The sequence below is a fragment of the Melospiza melodia genome, chromosome 1 (assembly GCF_035770615.1).
Source record: "Melospiza melodia melodia isolate bMelMel2 chromosome 1, bMelMel2.pri, whole genome shotgun sequence".
Classification (NCBI taxonomy): domain Eukaryota; kingdom Metazoa; phylum Chordata; class Aves; order Passeriformes; family Passerellidae; genus Melospiza; species Melospiza melodia.
In genome coordinates this window covers 30,611,699-30,632,134 of record NC_086194.1, presented here as the reverse complement: position 1 = coordinate 30,632,134, position 20,436 = coordinate 30,611,699, and the positions used below count along the sequence as shown (strand labels likewise).

The 20,436-nt window shown below is 35.1% G+C and overlaps 1 protein-coding gene across 3 annotated transcripts in view; it reads left to right on the top strand.

The window, feature by feature from the left end:
* The window catches only part of SNX13 (sorting nexin 13), a 63,512-nt gene extending 43,742 nt beyond the window's left edge, over nucleotides 1-19,770 (top strand). For 2 of the 3 annotated variants that reach the window (XM_063152565.1, XM_063152583.1), the window contains 10 exons: nucleotides 3,847-3,916; nucleotides 6,471-6,643; nucleotides 9,077-9,184; nucleotides 9,899-10,009; nucleotides 11,328-11,489; nucleotides 12,683-12,754; nucleotides 13,622-13,767; nucleotides 14,432-14,500; nucleotides 15,633-15,745; nucleotides 16,228-19,770. In XM_063152565.1, coding sequence (XP_063008635.1) covers nucleotides 3,847-3,916; nucleotides 6,471-6,643; nucleotides 9,077-9,184; nucleotides 9,899-10,009; nucleotides 11,328-11,489; nucleotides 12,683-12,754; nucleotides 13,622-13,767; nucleotides 14,432-14,500; nucleotides 15,633-15,745; nucleotides 16,228-16,475 — 1,272 coding nt within the window. In that variant the 3' untranslated portion in view covers nucleotides 16,476-19,770. The remainder of the gene's footprint in view (nucleotides 1-3,846; nucleotides 3,917-6,470; nucleotides 6,644-9,076; nucleotides 9,185-9,898; nucleotides 10,010-11,327; nucleotides 11,490-12,682; nucleotides 12,755-13,621; nucleotides 13,768-14,431; nucleotides 14,501-15,632; nucleotides 15,746-16,227) is intronic. The other variant, XM_063152575.1, reaches the window with a different exon arrangement.
* The last annotated feature ends 666 nt before the right edge of the window (nucleotides 19,771-20,436 follow it).

The following is a 20,436-nucleotide window of genomic DNA, read 5'->3' as shown; positions in this document are numbered from 1 at the left end:
TTTTTTCATTAGGACTGGATTTGGAAGCATTTAAGTATCTGGAATTTATTTCAGCCATGAGTCTTTGTTTTTTTTATCTGTCCAATTTCAAGTTCAATTTTAATTTTTTTATTCTTGACCTGTGTCAGTTTGTCAAGACCTTTTCTTTGTTAAATTAGTGTACCTAAACCAAAAATGCAAATATATTTATTTAAAAAGGAGAAATCATGTGAAGTTTGGTATATATCCTCCCCGTGTTTCTGCAGACAGTGTGTAGCTGAGGCACAAGGTACATAAAATTCAGTTTGACATATGAGAGTATGTTTCCAAACCTTTTAGTTTCATGAAGGTTTACGTAGAGATTTACAGTCTGCATGCAATTTCCTGGATTATGTGATGCCTGGGCCCTTCTAGTTTGTTCTTGGAAGGTGCTGCAGCTCCTTAGCAGCTCCATTGCATTGGTAAGGTCATGCTTGCATCAAAAAGAATGAGTGTTTTCTAAAGAAATAAATATACCATTAATGTCTGTGTGTTTTGTTGTTTATGGGTTTGGGTTTTTGTAGGTTTTGGATGTTTTTTTAATTTAAACTGGGATTTTCTTTCCTGTTATTTCCTATTGTTGGCATTTTGAAATGTAAAGAAAAGGGAGATGTTTAGCTGATACAATTAATGCAAACTCCTGGTAGATGCAGAAGAAAAACTTAATTTAGCCATACTTTTTCACAAGAGCCTTTTAACTGACTGATTTCTTTAAAAGATGTTTCAAATGTCTTTTAAGTACTCTTTTTAACAATGTTGTGACATACCAGAGTTATGTTTTATGGATTAGGATTTGTCATTGTGGTTGTTTATCTGGGTAGTGGTTATCTCCTGTTTCATTTCAAGTGACTTTCCAAGCTAAGTAAGAAAGTCCTAAAGTCTTTACCAAGCACTGTTGCAGTGCAAATAGGTATTTGCATGGGATTCTTCAAAGACTTGATTTTTGTTTTTGTTGTGACAAAGGTATTTATAGAATACTACATTTATTATAAAGAGTTAGGAACATTCTAGGAGAAATACATAAGTAAATTTCTCTTTATGCAGAACTACTTTTGCTTTTCTGTAGTCCATATTGTTCAGGGTGTTCAGTGCTTTTACAGGTGTTTGGATACTGGTAGATTAGTTTTTGCTGGCTGAATTCCATGTCAAGAGTAAATTTCTGTACACATAGTTTAGCTCCCTTGTGTTAGTCTGTTACATAAGAAAAATAGACCTTGGAAAGGTTACTTCAAAGGTCAGGGAATTTCTGTACTTGCAGCTAATGACAATGTATTAAATAAGATTTGGTTGTGGAATTTTTATGTTTTTAATTAACTTGTGTTCCTGTGAATGTATCTAATGGTAGAGATATTAGCTCATATTAAATGTCTGTCTGTTGTGTTATCTGTTCAGGTTTCAACCTTTTAATTTACTTGTATTAATAGTTGCTGTATAGTGCCTTGCCACAGTAGTTGAGTGTTTCCTAAAGTTACTATTATAAAATATATTGTCTGCAATTCCAACTTACACTGTAAGAATTTGGAAGAGGGGCTCAAAACTATTTTGAAGAAAAGTTGTTTTACAAAAATATCATAATTGCTGCCTTTTGTTTTGATACATTAATCTACTACATTAAAACAGTGGGTCACATTTTGGGAGTATAAAATTATTGTAAATATGTATAGACTCTTGCAGATTTCCTCTGAAGGATCCCTAATGGGAACTTTGCATTGAGTAAATAGAAGGATTTACACAGGTGTTCCAAGACCTTGAAGGGCAGCAGAAGTGGCTGGGTTGAACTTTTGGCAGTCATTAGCATATGTCAGCTTGAACCCCACTCAGTAATCACAAAGAAATCTGAACTTGAGTGACAGTGAAGGGAAGCAGGAAAACAAGAAATAATTATGCCTTTAACAATACAACAGTACCTTAATGCCAGTATTTTGTAGCAAACAAAATATTTGAGTTGACAGTTACTTGTCTTCTCTTATAACATCACATCACTTCCATCTTATTGATAATCAAATCCTAGAGCTTTCAGAATATCAAGCATTTTATCCAGGCTTCCACAAATGTCTTCTGTTAGCCAGTCTCAGGTGGTACTCTGCTCCTGAATTGAACACTGCAGTGTAGAGCAGCACACCTGACAGGGTCGTGGCTGTCCAAGGCACTTGCTCAAGAATGGACTAAGTCACAGTGTTGTGTCCAGCAATGACTAAAAGCAAGCATAAAGATTAAAGGAACAGTATGGTGATACTTAACCAGAATAACTCTCCAGCATCCAGTAACTTATAGATTCTTGAGGTAAAGATGATGTCTGCTGTCAAAATATTTTTGCATAAATTCATCTGTTCTACCGTTCGACAGACATAAACTTCTAGCACTATAGCATGTTGTGGCAAAACAGATTTCCCCAGAAGGGTTTTTCTTTCTTCTGCCTTTTCTCAGTCTGGGACCTTGGTACTACAAGTCTACAAGCATATTGTTCAGGAGACTCCCTACTGCAACACATGTTATTCAGCCACTTTTAAGCTGCCTTTTATTCAGTGTCTAGACTTTATAACAGAAAAACTACCTTCAGTAGTAGACATTTAGGCAGAGACTGATTGAGGTCATTGAGGCAGACAAGAGCCATTCCTTGAAGAGAACTAGAGGAGGAAAGGAGTATTATGTTGGGATATTGTGGAGTTGATAAAGATTCAGATGAAGAAGGGGCAAGAGCAGTCTTTAAATAGTAAAGTCCAGCCTGTCTTTTGATTGTAATCTTGTATATTGTTTTATGTTTAAGGAAACAGAGATTTAGAAACTGAATTGATGTAGGTAGAGGTTTTAATTTGATATGGGCATGGCACTGCTAACCAATAAGTCCTATTGTAGGTAACTTTTCATGATAAGTCACTATTAAACTGGCTAGATTAAATTATAAAAGATAGCAAGTAGCTATATTCATTCTGAATATGTTTCTTTGGAGAATTTTACAATTATGGGGTAAAAGACATAAAGTAACTGGGATCCGAGGGTCTGCGAAGGCTACTTCGGTGGCTCCAACTCTTTTTTTTTTTTTTTAATCTGGTAATTTAAGATTAGAATGCATAGTGGCCAACCTCTATTTCTGTCAGTTGCATAAGCAAGTCTTTCAGCAGTCTTGAAGAACTTTATTATGTTAAATCTTAGTAATCAAATGTATTAATTTTAAAAACAAAGCCTTCTTTAAAAGACCCATTAGGCTTCTTTTGATCCCAGTAATTATTAAATATTCAGACAGAGCATTAACCAGCTGAGGATGTACCTGTTCATTTTTTATGACAGAAAATATTCCTGAAAAGAATGTTGGCTGGCTTTTTTTTTTTTTTACATAGAGCAGAAAAACTTTCACTTTCTACTGCTGCGTAACATTTGTGTGGGGCATAAAGATATTTGAAAGAAAGCAGAATGCTATGAAGGTAAAAGCCAGAAGACCTGTTACACAACATCTGTATCTCCCCAGTTGTTTGAGAGATTTTCTGGTTTTGTTTTGGTTTTTTCCCCAATGCTCAGTAAAAGACCATACTTCCATTAGGATTGAGATCAAACTGAAGTGGCAAATATGTTTGATCAAATGAGTGGTCACAAAACTATGTGTGAAAATGATGGGGGAAATGAAATGCTCTATACTGTGCAAAAGAATGGCTTTGGTAACCAAGTAGTACAAACACCTGAGTTGTTACAGTGCACTAAACTTTTAGTATAGTGAACTGAAAGTTTGAAAATTAAATAGATAAATCAAAACACATCTCGAATACGATGTATTTCTGAACTTATTCTTTTTTTCACATTTTTTTCTTCCTACATTATCTCCCCACCCTGCAGTCCTTAGATGACCTTTCAAATGTCCCCACTGATGAGACTGTTCAGCTCCATGCGTACATCTCAGATACTGGTAAGTGAATCTGTTAGCATGTGTGCTGACTTTTTTTGCCACCCTTTGTTTTGAGTTTTGTAATATTACAGGCCCTTGAAATCCTGATTGTCTCATTTTTTGGCCTCATAAAACATTTAAATTAATATTTTCCATTAAGTCTTTTTTTGAAATCTTTCTAGTATTTGTTCTGTAGGTCACAGACTATATATCTGTACTTAAAAAGTGATTTAATTTTATTTTGTATGGTATTATTACTACTTTTATCTCTGGAGAATCATTCATTAAACTTGCTATTGAATAGGATTTATTTTAGCAATTACTTAAAGAAATTCTGAAAGACATCTCTCTTTCTAGTCACAGAATTATAATTCTTGACTGTTTCATTCTCTTAGTATAATATTTTTCCCTTATTCTTTGTGCTTCCTTACTGACTTAGCTTAGTTTCAGGAAGCAACTTCTGTTGTTATTGTGGTGGCATTTTTGGTTATCTTTTAAAAAACTTTGCCTAGAAAGAAATTTTTTTTCTTTATTACATGAGAGTAAATAACAAAAAATCTCATCTGTTATTTGCAAATTCTCTATTTAAATGAGATTACATTGGGCAATTAAATTGTGATTTTCAGATATTTTTTGGTCGATTTTACTATGCAATATGCTCTTAAATCTCTGCATTTATGTAGTGGACACATGCTGTCAGCAAGCATTCAGCTACTTTAGTTTTTAATTAAACCTATTCCAACTCAGTGTGAGGGCAGTATGCAATCGAAGTGTAATGGTAGTCAGTCCTCAGGGAAAGCAGAAAATGAGTTGAAAGTTGAGAACCAAATACTGCTTTTTAATTAAAATGGCATGTGGTACTTTTTTCTGAATTAAACTTAGAAGTTTCATCATTCTAACCTAAGAAAAAAAGGTAAACTTAGAACCACATAAATTGTAACATTTATAATCTTGAGGGCAGCATGTATTGATAACTGCCAGTCTGACTTTGAATACATAATGCTCCAGTTGTAGCAGGAGATCTGTACAGGTTTGTATTGCAAGATGATATTAAATTGCAGCTGTGAGCAGGTCCTTTTCCTCACCCAGTTACTGGCCTTGCCTGTGTGTGAGGGTTATATACAGACAGGATTATCTCTGTGTGTTTCAGGATTCACACTGTCTTGGGTTGCAAAATAAATACCAATTAAGTGGCTGTGACATAAGGGGCAGCAGGACAACTTCTGTCTTTTTCTGCCTGAAGTGGTTCTGAAGGTGCCACTTGGCAGTGCCCCTGGGATGTGGTCTGGTGGCTGCAGGGCCAAGTGGTCAATGTGCATGTAGAGGACAGGGCTTGTGCAGAGTCTGTGGTGCTGGGGGTTCCTGGCTCTGCTCTCTGGGCAGTCTTTTGGCTCCATCCTGATTGCTGCTCATTCCCCTAGGGATCCAGCACTCAACATGCTTCTTTTAGAGGCTGGATGGCAAAGACAAGATGCTCTGTGCCCACTCTTCACATTGCTAGTGTGTAATTCTTGCATTAGCAGCAGCTGCCACTATCCTACAGGTGCTCTCTGGGTGCTTAGACAAAAGTATTGTACTTCAGAGAAATCAAGACTGAAAGTACTACAGAGGATGGAATTAATGGTTTCTCAGAAGGATTGTATTTTATGCAGTGTGGGTGCATAGAAAAGTTCAGAGGCCTTGATTAAAAAATGTTTTCATTTAGCCACTGGAAAACTGTACATACTGGGTATTGGCTCAATAATTGGAAATTTAAATTTATGCACACCAATTTAAATGGTATGCAGTGTAAACAATAGTGGTTCTAGGTTATTCTCTAAATGAAATGGAAGGTTTTGAAACACTGTACTGGGAAAATTTCTGTGAGGGAGGAATGTCCTAGAAAACTTTAATATTTAATGGAGATCAAAAAGATGTTTGCTTCTATTTCAGATAGCTATATGTGTTCTTTTTATTTATGAATTGACTTTTCCATTCCGTGTGTGTGTGCACACACAGAGAATGCATTACGTATATACGTACACACATCTGTATATATAGTTGACTAAAATAGCATGGGGAGTGTTTTTTATCCTAGAGTTAATAACTGAGTTAATAACAAACTCCTGATGCCAATAACAAAACTGAAGGCTTGCAGCTTGCAATCATTGTCTTGTATTTATAGGCTTTTCTGATGGGCAGACTCTTGCAATGTGATTAGACTACTTTGCAGACTGGAATTTCTTCTGGTTTCACAGTTGTCTTTCACTCTCATCTTGAGTTCTTTAAGTTAAAATATCTTTTATTAAAGTTCTATTTACTATTTAAAAGTTGAAAATTTTTCTTTTTATGTTTTGCATGTCATTGAAACCTGCCTAGCTTTAAAGCTGCTTAATCTCTATTTAAGTTTACATAGTAAGTTTTGGAGGGTGCTGTACAATGTTTAAGTTAAAGGGATAGTTTAATCTTCTGCTTGCATGTCCATTTTTGTCTTTTAAGTCTGTCATTCCAGACATTTTTTCACTTCACATTTGTGTCCTTTCGTCTTCCTTCTTTCTGTTTGTTCCCTTTTTATTTTTGTTTTTAAAACTGCTAGTCTATGCTGACTCTGACCCATATGCTGTGGCAGGAGTGTGCAATGACCACGGCAAGACGTACGCCCTGTACGCCATCACCGTCCACCGGCGAAACGCAAACAGCGAGGAGATGTGGAAGACATACCGGCGCTACAGCGACTTCCACGACTTCCACATGAGGATCACTGAGCAGGTAAGCCATCTCGTGAAAACCTTTACAGGTGCACTTTTCTGTGGTTTTGTAATTGGTGACTGTATGATTGCTCTTTGAAAATGAAATGGAACTTAAAAAGTCTCCCCCCTCTTCCCACACGGCTTAATTTTACTTTAAATCTTCGTATGGAAGTGCTGTTGGTCTCCAAGAGAGTTAGTTGTATTTGTCAGACATTAAGAAATAAAAGCTGAGGTTGGGAAATAGGTATTTAGGTTTTAGGTGAATGTTAAGAATTGGTGGGGTTGCAAAAGGAAGAGCTGGTAGTGCTTCACTATACTACTAGCAATCTGCCTTTTACTGCTGTATTTGTATTCTCAGACTCTTAACCCTCCTAAAATGAATGAAGGAAGAAATAGAGAGTTGTAATTCACCAGCTGGTACAAAGTAGAACCTACTGACATGAAAAAAGGATGAAAACATGATGCTTTTAAACGGAGGCTGAAGTGCTTTTAAACCAAGCCTTTGGAGAAGTCAGATTTGACTGCATAACCTTTGAGCTAGTCAGAAGTGTCAGATTATATCCCTTTACTCTCTTAGTAATTGAGAGTCATAGAGAACAAATTCTGTGCAGGTAAGTTAGCATTTTAAAGTTACAGCAGTAATAAAAATTGAAAAGGCTTTATTAAAAAAGCAAACGTTTAATACTTGGATTAATTAGAAATGAAGTCTGACTTTCCTTCGAATTTCTGATAGTGTTAGTGTGCTGTCAATAAATTTGAAATACCAATTTTTGTACTCCTTCAGATTGATTTTCTTAAATTAATTCAGTGTTTTGAAGACTTCTGGATCTTAGAGTGAATGAACATTCTGCTGATACGGGACAATCATTTAAAACTAACATAACTTCAAATGAATAGAAATAAATAGCAAAAGCAAAGTTGTTCAAAATATGAAAGCTCAACATTTCTGGTTGCTATGTCTGATGGAATTTACAGAGATAGAAATGTTAACTTAGAGCACTAAGATTGCAAAAAGTAAACAGATTTCTGTGATTCACTGTGGTATCTCAGATGTTCCCAACAGTTTTGCTTAGTCTTGACAAGAAAATAGACATTCTTACTGTCTTGCATGCTTGTCTAAGACATTCTTATTGACATGTTAAGGGTAAAAGTTAGAATCATTGATTTCAAATTAGTAAGAAGATCAGGGACTTTTTTTCAGAGAAAATAGATAGTTGATATAAAATGAAATTGAAGTTAGCAGTTCAAAGTATCTAAGGGTTTTTCTTAGAGCACTGAATAGATTCACACCAGTTCCTTTAGTAAGTCTTGAAGTAGATACCTATGTTTAAAATAGAGGCTGTCAATTGCTTATATTGCTTCTGGTTAGATCTAAGAGTCCAAATGAAAACTAGACCATCTTCTGTTCAGATATTTTCCCATGTGACCTACTTGCAAGGGAATAGGATTTCTAAAGTTGTAAAGTGCTATTCTTTGGTGCTTCCTACAGACTATAAATTTTATATGAGCTTTGTGGCCTTCCAAAGTTTAATGATGCAAGAAGAGATCTTGCAAGGACTGAATGGAATCCATATCTTTAAATCTGTAATGTTGTGGTGTTTTCTAAAGAGGAAAAGGATGCAACCTGTTTCCAGATTGTTTCTTAAAGCCTAGAATACTGTAGGTTTCTCTCTTTACCACCTTAAGGGTATTATTTGTAGGAAGTCTGCATTCTGTATGGAGATAGTCCTTATTCTTCAAATTTTATTCTTGTAATTTTTTAATTTTTTGTGCATTTTACCAAATATATTCAGCCTTATTACGTGTTAGGGCCTCTTCTTTCCCTTCTCCTTCCCTCAGACTGCCATTCTTCCTGCAAAACTAGATCAGGATGCATGTCAACCATGTAGTGTCAAAGAGTACAGTGGCAATCACTGTCATTATCTGGAGAAAAGGCACAGATCATGACATAGAGAGCAAGTTGTGATAACCTGTGTGTAAACTGGGTGCTGCTATCTCTCCAAGGAGAAAAGCTTAATTATTTTCTTGATGGGCTTGATCTGGATAGGAAAGGAGGGAGATTTTAGAAAGATTTACATGTTCTCTTGAAAATCTTTACTCTTTATGTAGTCTTATAATCGTAGTAACTTCATTCCAAATAATAATAATGGTAAATTTTGAGCCTAAACCTTTTGCACACTCTATTGGTTTGTATTTCAAAAGTGTACTTCAAAAGAGAGTTTCACAAGAAATTAAATTTTACCCTTGATAGTCTCCTGGGAATTTTCATGCATTTTTTTTTTTGACAGCATACCTCTCTCTTTGACTTCTCCAAGAATTCTCCGTTCCAGGCATGATGCAGAATTCTTTTTGTCAGGTGTTAGATGATATATAAGAGTAGGTGAAAAGAATGTCCTTGCATGAAGACTTGAAACTCTTGAAAACAGAAAAAAAAAATTCTCTTTTTTTCTAGTTTGAAAACCTTGCAAATATACTAAAACTTCCTGGCAAAAAAACATTTAACAATATGGACAGAGAGTTTTTGGAAAAGAGGAAAAAAGACTTAAATGCTTATTTGCAGGTAAGCTTATTTTCTAGCTCTGTGCTTGGAATGATTTTTTCAGAGGTGGCTTGTCTCTGTTTTTTTCTTTTGTAAAAAAAAAATGTTGTGTTGTAGTTGGTACACAAAACTAAATAATATACTATAAGAACTTGATGCTCTCTCATAAGTTTGCATTTTCTTTGGTGTTTTGGTTTATTCTCAGCCAGTTCCGTCACAGCTTTTCTGAGCTGATGAGGTTCTAGATATTTTGGTTTCGAGCTTTATGCCAATGACCTTCTCCTGCTGACATGTTTATGATGACTTTCTCTTGTGCTGCTGTGTAAGGATTTCAGTGGCACCCACTCCAGGGGTGTAGCAAATCACACAGTTCCTCTGTTCAGATAAGGCCTGTATCAGCCCAAACTAATTCAGCTGTCTTCCTTCATAGGGACTTTCTGGTCATGTAGCACTAAAATTTGTTGGCCAAGTCAATGAACATGTTAACAGTAAATAAATGAAGATGAGTAAAACGCTGTAAAATGACTGTTTGATGATATTTTTCTGTGAGTTGCTATAATTACCATAGTGGTTAAAATTATGGTAATTACTAAGAAGCCCATTGTTTCCATCCTGAGACTACTTTAATGTTGGAATAAAATTTAGGAATGAAAAAATATATTGCTACGTGTGATGTCTTTGATTGTCTCTTGTTCGTTATGTATTAAAATAACTTTTAAAAATTATTTCACTCAGCTCTTGTTAAATCCTGAAATGATGAAAGCTTCTCCAGCTTTAGCCCATTATGTGTATGACTTCCTGGAGAATAAAGCCTACAGCAAAGGGAAGGGAGATTTTGCACGGAAGGTAAGAATGTTTTGTACAGTCAAGGAAACTTTAGAGCATTAATTCATGCAGTGATTGCATTAAATAGACACATTGAACTGATATTAAAGAAATATACAGCACTTTGAAAATCTTGCAAATGGTGCTTGTTTTAAAACTTTCAGTGGCAAAGTATCTAAGGACATACATAAGAACCAAAAAATTACCATTTTTATAATAGGTAAATCTGTTTGTATGACAATAAAATAAACTTTTGAAATTGGACACAGTAAATTGCACTGAGACTTCTCTACTAGTCTAAAAGTGTGTTTGTTGCAAGTTGCTTTCTATTAAACATCTGTGATTTTTTTTTATGGTCTTCTTCCTTCTGATTTCTTTTTTCAGTTCTTTACTCTGTATTTGCTGCTATTACCATTTGCTGCTTTCCACTCTTCAGCCCAAAACACAATATGCATTTCCCTTCAAAAGCACCTGTTATGCATTTAGGTGTAACCATCCAGAGTCACTGGTCAAATTCAGAGGTCTGGACTCAACATCCTTTTTGTTAAGCCACCAGAATGTCTTCAGACAAGTGGTTCTTTGTTCCATTGACCAGTTTGTGTGAGCATCTGCTTTGCAAATGTAGCCATTTCTAAAGTTTTAGCAATTTAGATATAAAAAGCATCTGCAACCCTATTGTCACCTCAAGTTACTGTCCTGCCTATATTCCTTAAATAATTAACAGTGAAATAGTTAAATATTTATCAAGGTTTCTATAATGACTAAGATGTGTTTTCCAGCTTACAAGATTCTTTATACGCATAACTTTTTAAAGGGCATCACTCTGGTATTTGTGCTTTTGTTTGGACTGAATTCAGAGTATATACCCAAAGAAAAATTGTAACAGTTTCTGTGAATCTACTTTATGTTTTTAATTATACTTGCCATGATACATACTATTGCAGTGCTGTTTAGAAGAGGCATGTTGCAAAGATGAAGAGTTGAAAGCAGAATTGAAACATCTGGAAGTAGAAAGCTTGGAAGGGAGAAATGGTATTGAATGGAGAAGAAAAGGAAAATAAATTTAAGCTAAGAAAAGCCAAGGGATGGGAAATGAAAATGACTCAGGAAAACACATCTGTTGAAAGATGTAAATAGCTGCAGTAGGGCTGCAACAAATGAGAAATATAAATGGAAGTAAAATTAGAGCTGTAATCTGCATTCTGTAATGAAGCTAAGTAATTTGAGTTGTAAGAACAACTATTATGTTATTGCTCTCTGTGCCATGTTTCTCATAGTTTATTAATATGCTGGTGTCCTCATAGATGATACAATTCTGGTTAAACATCTTTCCCTTCAGATGGACACGTTTGTAAATCCACTGCGTAACTCTATGAGAAACGTATCAAATGCAGTCAAGTCTATCCCTGACAGCCTGGCAGAGGGAATGACTAAAATGTCAGACAACATGGGTAAAATGTCAGAGAGATTGGGACAAGACATAAAGCAATCATTTTTCAAGGTAAGAAAATACTGGTGGTTAATACATACTAGTAAATTAACAGAAGAGTCACTATTGGCTTGCTGAAACTAATGTTATATAGAATCAAGTCATTAAACAGAAGACCAATCTGTTTTGTACCTGCACCTTTTAATAAGGTTAAGCAGTGATTTTACTGCAGAAATGGAGGTCTTTGCAATTAAGTAACATGTTATAAGATGGCATCTACAGACTGCTACAGTTCTCCACTTAGTTCAGTGAAGTAACTTGAGAAGAACATGAGATTCATGGCTTATTTTTAAACTAACTGTTCTAATTTCCTGCATCTGCTGTTTTTGTTAGGGAAAAAAACCCATATATTTTGAAACTTAGAATAAGGAGATAGCCTCTTTTCTGCTTATTCCTTGCTGAATTCTGGTTTGAATTAATTTTTTTCCCCTGTCTTTACTGCCATCTTCCCTTATTTCTTACATTTATAAAATATAATACTTTATGGGTGAGGAGTACCTTGATATGCAGTTTGGAAGTCCTATGAAAATAGTTAAATAGTTATGTTCAGAACATGTTCATCTTCCCTTCGTTTCTCTGGTGTTCCTCTTTCTGTGTGTAGCTGTAAGGTCTGTGGTCAGGGGTTGTTCCATCTTGTGCTATATAGGGCAGATGTAGAACAGCAACTGAGATGGGTGAATTAATCCTTAAATCATGAAAGGGAATAATAAATTGGGGCCTGGGGAGATATGTGAGGTTTCTTAATTACTTGCAGGGCAAAATGACTGTCTCTGGACTTGATCATTGCTAGTAACTTCCCTGGTGTGTGACTAGCAATAGAGTTGCAGCTGTACTTGCTGGGAAGCCTGTGACTAGGCAGGAGTTAAGATCAGGAAGAAATATCAAAAGAAATATCAGTCTCTTATAAGAGTTTTCTGGTGTTTTTCAGGTGAAGCACTATGCACTGGATAAATTAGATGTGAAAGTCTTAAAGATGTTGATAATTTTGGTAGCTATACAGAAATATATGCAGACTTGATTTTTGGTTTTGGAAGGTGAAAGAGCTGCTGTTATTTATCCACATCTGTGTATATATTAGTTTGCAGTTACTTTTGAGCAAATGTTGTTTTATATTTTCATAATCAGCCTGCTTATGAATTTTTTTCTGATTTGTTCATACTCAAAAGTATTTTTTTCTTTCATTAACATAGCATTTTTTATTGTAGGTGCCACCTCTGATGCAGAAAACCTATTCAGACCCTGACCATTGCCGTGTTGCAGCACCAATTGATGACAATGTGAGTCTGACATTTGTCCTTTCAGAGTTGACACCTCTAAAACCAAACAAATGAGTTATTTATTTTGCATTGAGTTACACTTCTGTTCTTTTCTGACACTATACCAGGCACCTCAAAACAGTTCTAAGCTTTTTAAAAAGAAATTTGAATACTTCTTTTTAAAATTACCATTTTTGCTAGCAGTGTAATGGTTTGCACAACATTGGAATAACTGTGAAGAGTGCATGTGCTATTGTTTCTGTTTTTTATGGCTGGGGGTTTCATTTTTTTGGGTGTTTTTCTCTTCTCCCTCCAACATATTTTTTGTAAGCCAGTCTGTGTAATATAATCTGCTAAAAAAGTAAAATTATGATCCTTTATTTAATCTTCAAGCATAAAAGCACAGGATAGTCATGCAGGTTACAATGGTGTCTAAATAAAAAGCAATTCATTGCAGTGAAATGTCAGTTTTTAGCATCCATAAGAAAATGGTGCCCAAGAAAATCTCCTTCCCGAGTTTTTGTGTAAGGCAGCTGGAAGCACAGCAACCAGGAAGAGATCAGGGATGAGGTCTCTCTTTAGGACATACTTACATGTATTAATTTTATTCAACTTCTGTAATAACTGTTGACTTTTGAAATAGCTGCTTCTTGTAATATTTTAAAAATTCAGTGTATGTGGTTTTATATTTAATGTTCAGTCCTTCTTTGCTACTATGATGTTACAGAAGATTTAGGGAAGATTTCATATTACAGTAAAATACAGAGTAAAGTGTTTGTCATTGTTGAGCTTATACTGAAGTGTTTGACAGCTAAAGTAGATTCTAAAACTGTAGCTTTCTTGAACTGAAATAAAAGTTTACTGTTTATTCTTTTACTTGGTGATCAGGTGGATGACAATATTCCGCTGAGAGTAATGCTCCTGCTTATGGATGAAGTCTTTGATTTAAAGGAGAGAAATCAGTGGTTAAGAAGAAATATAAAAAATCTGCTTCAGCAACTTATTAGAGCAACATATGGTGACACAATTAACAGGTACTGCTTTTCTTCTATAGAGCAATCATGTATGTGAGACTGTACAGTATCTGTCTATACACCCTTCTTGGTAACACTGAATTATTGTGCTTTAAATCATTCATTAAATCATATTGTGCTACATACATTCCTCCTCGGAGAAAATCAGTTAACAGATGCATATATCATTTCTGTAAGCATCCTAGATTTGGATATAGAACTGTATGTATGGGTTGGTGACTGAAGGCCTGATGAATTATCAGTCTATATTTCCTGTTAAGTATTGTGAAGTAGCAGTACATATTGCAGCAATTATTTTGAGATTCTGATTTTGCTTACAGAAACAGAACCTAAGAGTACTCCATGAAAAACGTGGAGTGCTCTCCAAGCAAACCAGTTATCTTATGCTGATGGGTGATGCAACAGCAGCTTTGCAGCCAACTTCATTATTGTATATTTACCAAAAAAGAAAAAAGTTACAGCTTTAGAGAGTAATCAGTGAGCTTAGATTTTTATCTTGAGAATCAGTGTTTGCCTTCCTATTGTGCAGTATTATAGAACCTACTTACAGAGTTGGAGAAAGTTAAAATTATACTTTGTTTTCCCTAGAATGCTCATTAAAATGCTTCACTTATGGGTTGTCTGCTTTAAAAATTAAACAAGAGGCTTGTTGCTTTTGTTTTAGAAAAATAGTTGATCACGTTGATTGGATGACATCTCCCGAGCAAGTAGCAGATGCAGTGAAACGCTTCAGGTATGTCTTTTATCACAGATATTAAATACAAAGCACTCACCAATTGATGTCTAATATCTGTATGTCTTCCTTCTTCTCTTACATGAGGAAATTATTATTCTTCAGAATGCAGTTGGATCATACACTGCTTTTTACATGTTAAGTGAGAGAAAGCAGTTGTCACATGGAAAAGACATTTCTTAAAAACTATTTTAAAGTTTTCTCCTCTACCTCAAAAACTTATTTGTCAACCCATCTAGAAGAGCTTGGAAATTTCAAAATTTATCACTGTAGTGATGTAATATCTTGTTTGCCTTGGTGAAAGCATGTACATGCCTTGCTTTTAAAGGCAGACAATTAGTGCTAAAAGAGCCCTGGCTCAAAGATGATGTTTCACTTTGGATAGATACGATGGAACTAAAGTCTGAATTTGAAACTATCAATTTCCTAAAAGTTTTAATGGCTTCTAAATTGGTGTTGAGAAAGTGTTGCACACTTTTTTTTCTTTCAATATAGTTTGGGGTTTTTTTTGTTGGGGTGAAAGTCAAAGTAGGGTAATTTATTCTCCAAAGGGTCATACTTTACAAATGTACTGTTATTCTTTGATTAAACTGTAATGCATACTTTTTATTCAGAAAAGAAAACGTCTTTCACTGAGGCAGAATAGCTTATTAGAGGCATGTCTTTTGCATTGGACTTTTGACTACACTGAAACTATTTCTTCTCAGCTTTAGCTTGTTGAAAAGCTAACTGCTGGTGTCAAAATTTTGATGAAGCAATTAATAGACCTGGAGTCTCAGTAGCAATAAAGCCTGGTAAAAGCAAGGCTTAGGTTTATTTTATGTAAGAACTATGTGGTTTTGAATGATTTTGATTTGCATTGTTTTATTAAAATGTCATTTCTTCTGATCCCTATACTAAAAAAGTATATGGTAGCTCCTGATAGGTTGAGTATATCGTACTACTTGCTTTTGATTTCTTGATTGTCTTCATCATTCTTCGCTTTCTTTTTGTCTTCTGATATTTGAAGTGTGTGTTAGGTTGTGCAAATTTCTTTCTTATATTTATTTTATGAGATAGCCTTGAGAGATTTTAAAGAGCTCTTCGCTTGATAAAATGTTAATGTATTTTGACAGATTTGCTTTTATTACAGAGACGCTTTTTGGCCCAACGGCATTTTAGCAGAAACTGTTCCACGAAGGGACAAAGCTATTAGAATGAGAACAAGAGTGGCAGGGAAAACCAAATTGCTGGAGGTAATGCCAGGTAAGTGACTCTGGGATTAAAGCCTAATGATCCATACAATATATTGTTACTGAAATTAATGTCAGTATTCTTGTTGGTGGTTTAAAGTACTGTAAAGAAACCTTGATATATGAACTGTACTTAAATAAAAAGGTTTCTAATTATTAAAGCATTGGACATTTTCACGTGTACTGTCAATAATTCTCTTAGAGCTGCCCCAATATTAAGTTTCTAGAGGATTAAGTTGTGCCTAAAGTGGGTATATTCCAAACCAGTACGATTTCTTGCAAACATGGTTTCCACATGTATAGGGTAAGAGTGAAGTCATTTTCAGAAATGCTCTCTTCTGTAAGAGAGCTTTTCATTTAGTCATGTTGTGTAGAGGTACTGTTACCTCAAATTTCAGGCTACATGGTTTGAAAGACTGAATATTCAGTTTAAGTTTGTTTTTAACATGGAAGCAGAATTTAGCTTAAACTTCTGTGTGACTTCTGTTTTTGTAGATGAACTGAAGCACATCATAGGCGCTGAGACTACACGGAAGGGCATTCTTCGGGTCTTCGAAATGTTCCAGCATAGTCAGCTGAATAAGAGGATGGTGTATGTGTTTCTGGAGAGATTCCTAGAAACCTTATTTCCACAAAATAAGTTCCCTGAGCTGTTCCACAAACTGCATTCAAGGTCAAAGCAAATGCAGAGATATAAGCAGAGACTACACTCTACTCAAGCGCCTTCTTTACAGAAAAGGTGACACTTCAAATCCATTACGCTGGTGTTTGTTTGTCCAGGATTAATTACTTGGGCAGATTCTCTGGGGCTTCAAACTCACATGCCGTCATTTCTGCACCAGTCTTCTAGTGTCACATATTAGATTATTAATGCATCTGTAAGACCTGTGGATCTTCTCATCTTCACTTGTAGTTCAACCACGACCAGAATGGTTTGTGTGTCTTAAATGATTTGGTGCGTCTTCATGCAACATTGGGAAGAAAACTGGCCCAGTATATCAGAATGCTGATCCCTTCCGTTCCTGAGTCGATGTTTTGCCAGCAATGCAAAGTGCCAGACTGTTCAAGTAAAGCACAACTATGGTGATACAATTGAAGAAAAGGGTGTTTTGGCACTGGGAGATGGTGCAATGTCTGAGAGTCAGGTGGAATTGTTCGGCGTTACAAGTGTTGAGGCTCTGTAGGGCTATCTTAACATTCCTGTAAAGGCTGAATTAACCAGGAAAGCAGTCTGTGGTTGGTAGGAGCAGGGAGAATAGCTATAGCCCCATCGTAAAAGTACATTTATTGAATAAAAGTGGAGGTAAGGTGGCTTTTATGCCACATTTGCATCACCTTTCATATTTTGAAAATTAAACTAACCTTATACCTAATGGGAGTTTTAGTAAAAGCAGAGGTGCAGTAGAAACAAACTCTTTATTCTGATTATTCTGTAGCGTTTAAAGGCCATATGCTGCTCTTACAGCACCTGGCATACATTTTGCATGTAACTTCAGTGGAGAAGGAGCATCATATTTATGTTCAATTGGTCTATTGGAACATAAGTCAAGTTGGTAGTTGTAGAAGGAAAGGAGTATATGTTTCGAAGAGGAGGAAGTTGCACTAAGACACAGTTTACACACAACTCCCCACTAAAATCTGGAGCATTTTTGGGATGTGAAAGAACTAAGTCCTACTTAATTGAAAGATTCCTTACCTTTTAGTGTGTAAGCCTCATATGGAAAAATGTTAAGAATTACTTGGTTCCTCACAGGTAAAAGATTTCATTAGTCATATGCAAACACTTGGAAATCTCTGAATGCATCTCAGTGTATATATGAAAATAAAAAGGAAATAAAACTACAATATTTTTTTAAATAATTTTTTTATTTTTTGCATAGTGTAAAATTTTAATAAAAATTTGACATCAAGGCCCCACATCCATCTGTTTAGTTTCATGGAAGAAGTTCTGTCCGATTAAAAATACAGTAACATTTGAATAATCCTGTTTGGCCACAGCATATCTCAGTTTGTGTTTTGTTTTTCATAGTCCCCGACTGTTTGAGCACTATCTTGAGTGAATAGAAGGTAATCTTTTAGAGTCCCTTTTTTTTTCTGAACACTAAACACAGGGTAAAATACAGTTATGGATCAAGGATCCCAAGGATCCTTGTTGTAATTTGTGTCTTAATGGGAGCAAATGGTCCTTTTATGCAAGAGAGAAACATAGACCTTTGATGAAAGCGTTCTGAGGCAAGATAGAAGGCTCTCAAAGGACCTCGTTAAATTGACTGACACTTCTATATAGATAATTTTTCTCATGGACTCTATTAATGAAATGTAGCCTTTTATCATACTACTTAATGATGATCATATTGTACTGTTAACATTCTCATACAGTATGCATGGGCTCAAGTGCACTTGTTTTTTTCTTTATTGCAGAACTAAATGCTGTAAATTAAATCCCTTTCTTTTGTAATCCCTAGGAAGACAACTTGATAAATATAGAAGAACCCCTCTCCCTTCCTCTCTGCAGGTTCTGTGGAAGTGTGATGGTTAAATGCTTTTGAATTTAACAAAATTCTTGAGTTCAGTGTGAAGTAATCAACATAGCCAGCTCCTATTGTTTACATGCCTGTATCTTCCTCTGTCAGGGTGCTCATGCATAACTGATATCTGACTGATGAAAGATCATTCAGCAGTTGGTCTTGGTGATACAGTAAATATCTCATTAATCCTACCAAATCTAATTTCTTTCTTTCAAGTCACTGAATTTGTTAAGCAGTATGAAAGTGGGACGTTCAAATACTGTTTTGTCAAATCTGTGGAACCTTTTATCTATCTGTAGGTACCATGAAAAATTTCATCGGGATAGTGATAATATACAAATTTGGCTTTTTTTTTTATTATTTACTTATCTGGTACATCTCTGTACAAAAATAAAATAATATCTCTAGGAATGTGAACTAAACATAATACACCATACTTACTAGACGTTTTACTTAATGAATTTACTACATATACCTATACACACATTTATATAGGCATGTGTGCATACGTATATATGTATTGAAGTTTTGTCTTCTGTATTTAATTACAGAATGTGGCTTCCTAATTCAGTGGTGCCTGTTGGCTGGCAAGAACCATCAGAAATTAGCACTTTTTATTAAAGCAAGTTTGTATGTATCTTTCTTTAAAAGGTTTTCCTGTCGACAATTTGAAGTACCCACGCTGTCAACCCATGCAGCCTATTATCCTAGGAAGTCTCCAAAACTGAATGTTAATAAACAGCACTAAAGTGTCTGGGTGTATCTTCTGGCCTTTAGGTGCTGTGACTGGCTGCTGAAAATAGTGCCACTGTCAACAAATGCACTTGTTTTAGCCTTAATTATTTTTAAGAGAAAATAAGCAATTGAATTTTTCATTTGGTTCATCCTCAAGCTTGTGCTGCTGGTGTTTGCTAGAACTAAAACAGTTAATTTTAAGTGCTACCAGAATGTGTACCAAAATGAAACTATATAAATTCCACAATCTAAATTTTAATTTTGTGCAATATTTTCATTTAATGCATGTGTATTTGAATAGCTGTAAAATAAATGAATTTTTAATGTTCTGAAGTCTAGGTTAAAAATGTCTTCTCAGGTGAACAATTCTGCATTCTGTTGTTACTTTAGTTTATTTAAGGACTTGTTTTAAAAGTCTTACTTGTTACTCCTTTGTTAATTCCTTTGTTCTCAATGATCCTTGCTCTCCTGAGCAAAGCTCATGTATTACAAGGGAAGAATCTGAAGAACACATCTCATAAACTCATAGAGCTGTTATAAATTACTTGTGCATATCATTGTACAGTAAGTGTCAGCTGTGTGCCTAATTGTTCTATTGATGCTTTTCCCCTCCCCTCCCCCTCCTCTCGTTTCTGTAACAAAGAATGAACATGAAATGGACTGCCATGGTCACTTCTACTGAATGGCAGAGGACTCTGAATTTTTTTTGGAGTTTGCATTTATGTTCTGTCCAATAGAAAGCTAAAAAATTACACTAATAAAGTATTAACAGGAATAGTATGAGTCTCCATTTATTTTTGAAATAACTTTCTCATAGCAGGTACGAAAGGTCGCTAAATATAAAACTATTACTGTTTAAATAAAACAATCATTCTTTGAATTTTTTTTAATGTTTTATAAACTGGGTTTGCTTCTAACAAAATAATCTCTACATTCATTTTTGACCAGTGTTTGCAGAGAGTCCTGTGTTCTAAAAAGAAGCAATGGCATTGTATGATGTAAGAGGGGTTTATATTGCAGGTTTTTTAAATCTTCGGCTCTTTCCCCCTGGGTTTGTTTTTGCAGCAGCTGGGTCTACCATGGGATCACAATTGTTACCCTTGATCTGTTTATTCCAGCTGCTTCACATTCATCAAAAAGATGTCCTGAGCTAGAGAGATGTTAGTTCATTGACCTTTGAGTGAAGTGTTTACCACTTTTGCTACAGGATATTATCACATATCAGGAATTTTACTAGCTGATTGAAAGTTCTTATTTGTTGAACCTGTTATCCTAGGGTAATTTCATGGCAAAAATACACTCCATAATAAGCTTATTTTTAAAAAACATCTTAAAACTATCTGGACTTTGCTAACTGAGCCTTATATGTCTCTGTGGTTTATTTAAATCTTCAGTCTTATCAGATTATTTAATTTTTGGTTTTGATGTCTAATGTGCAGTG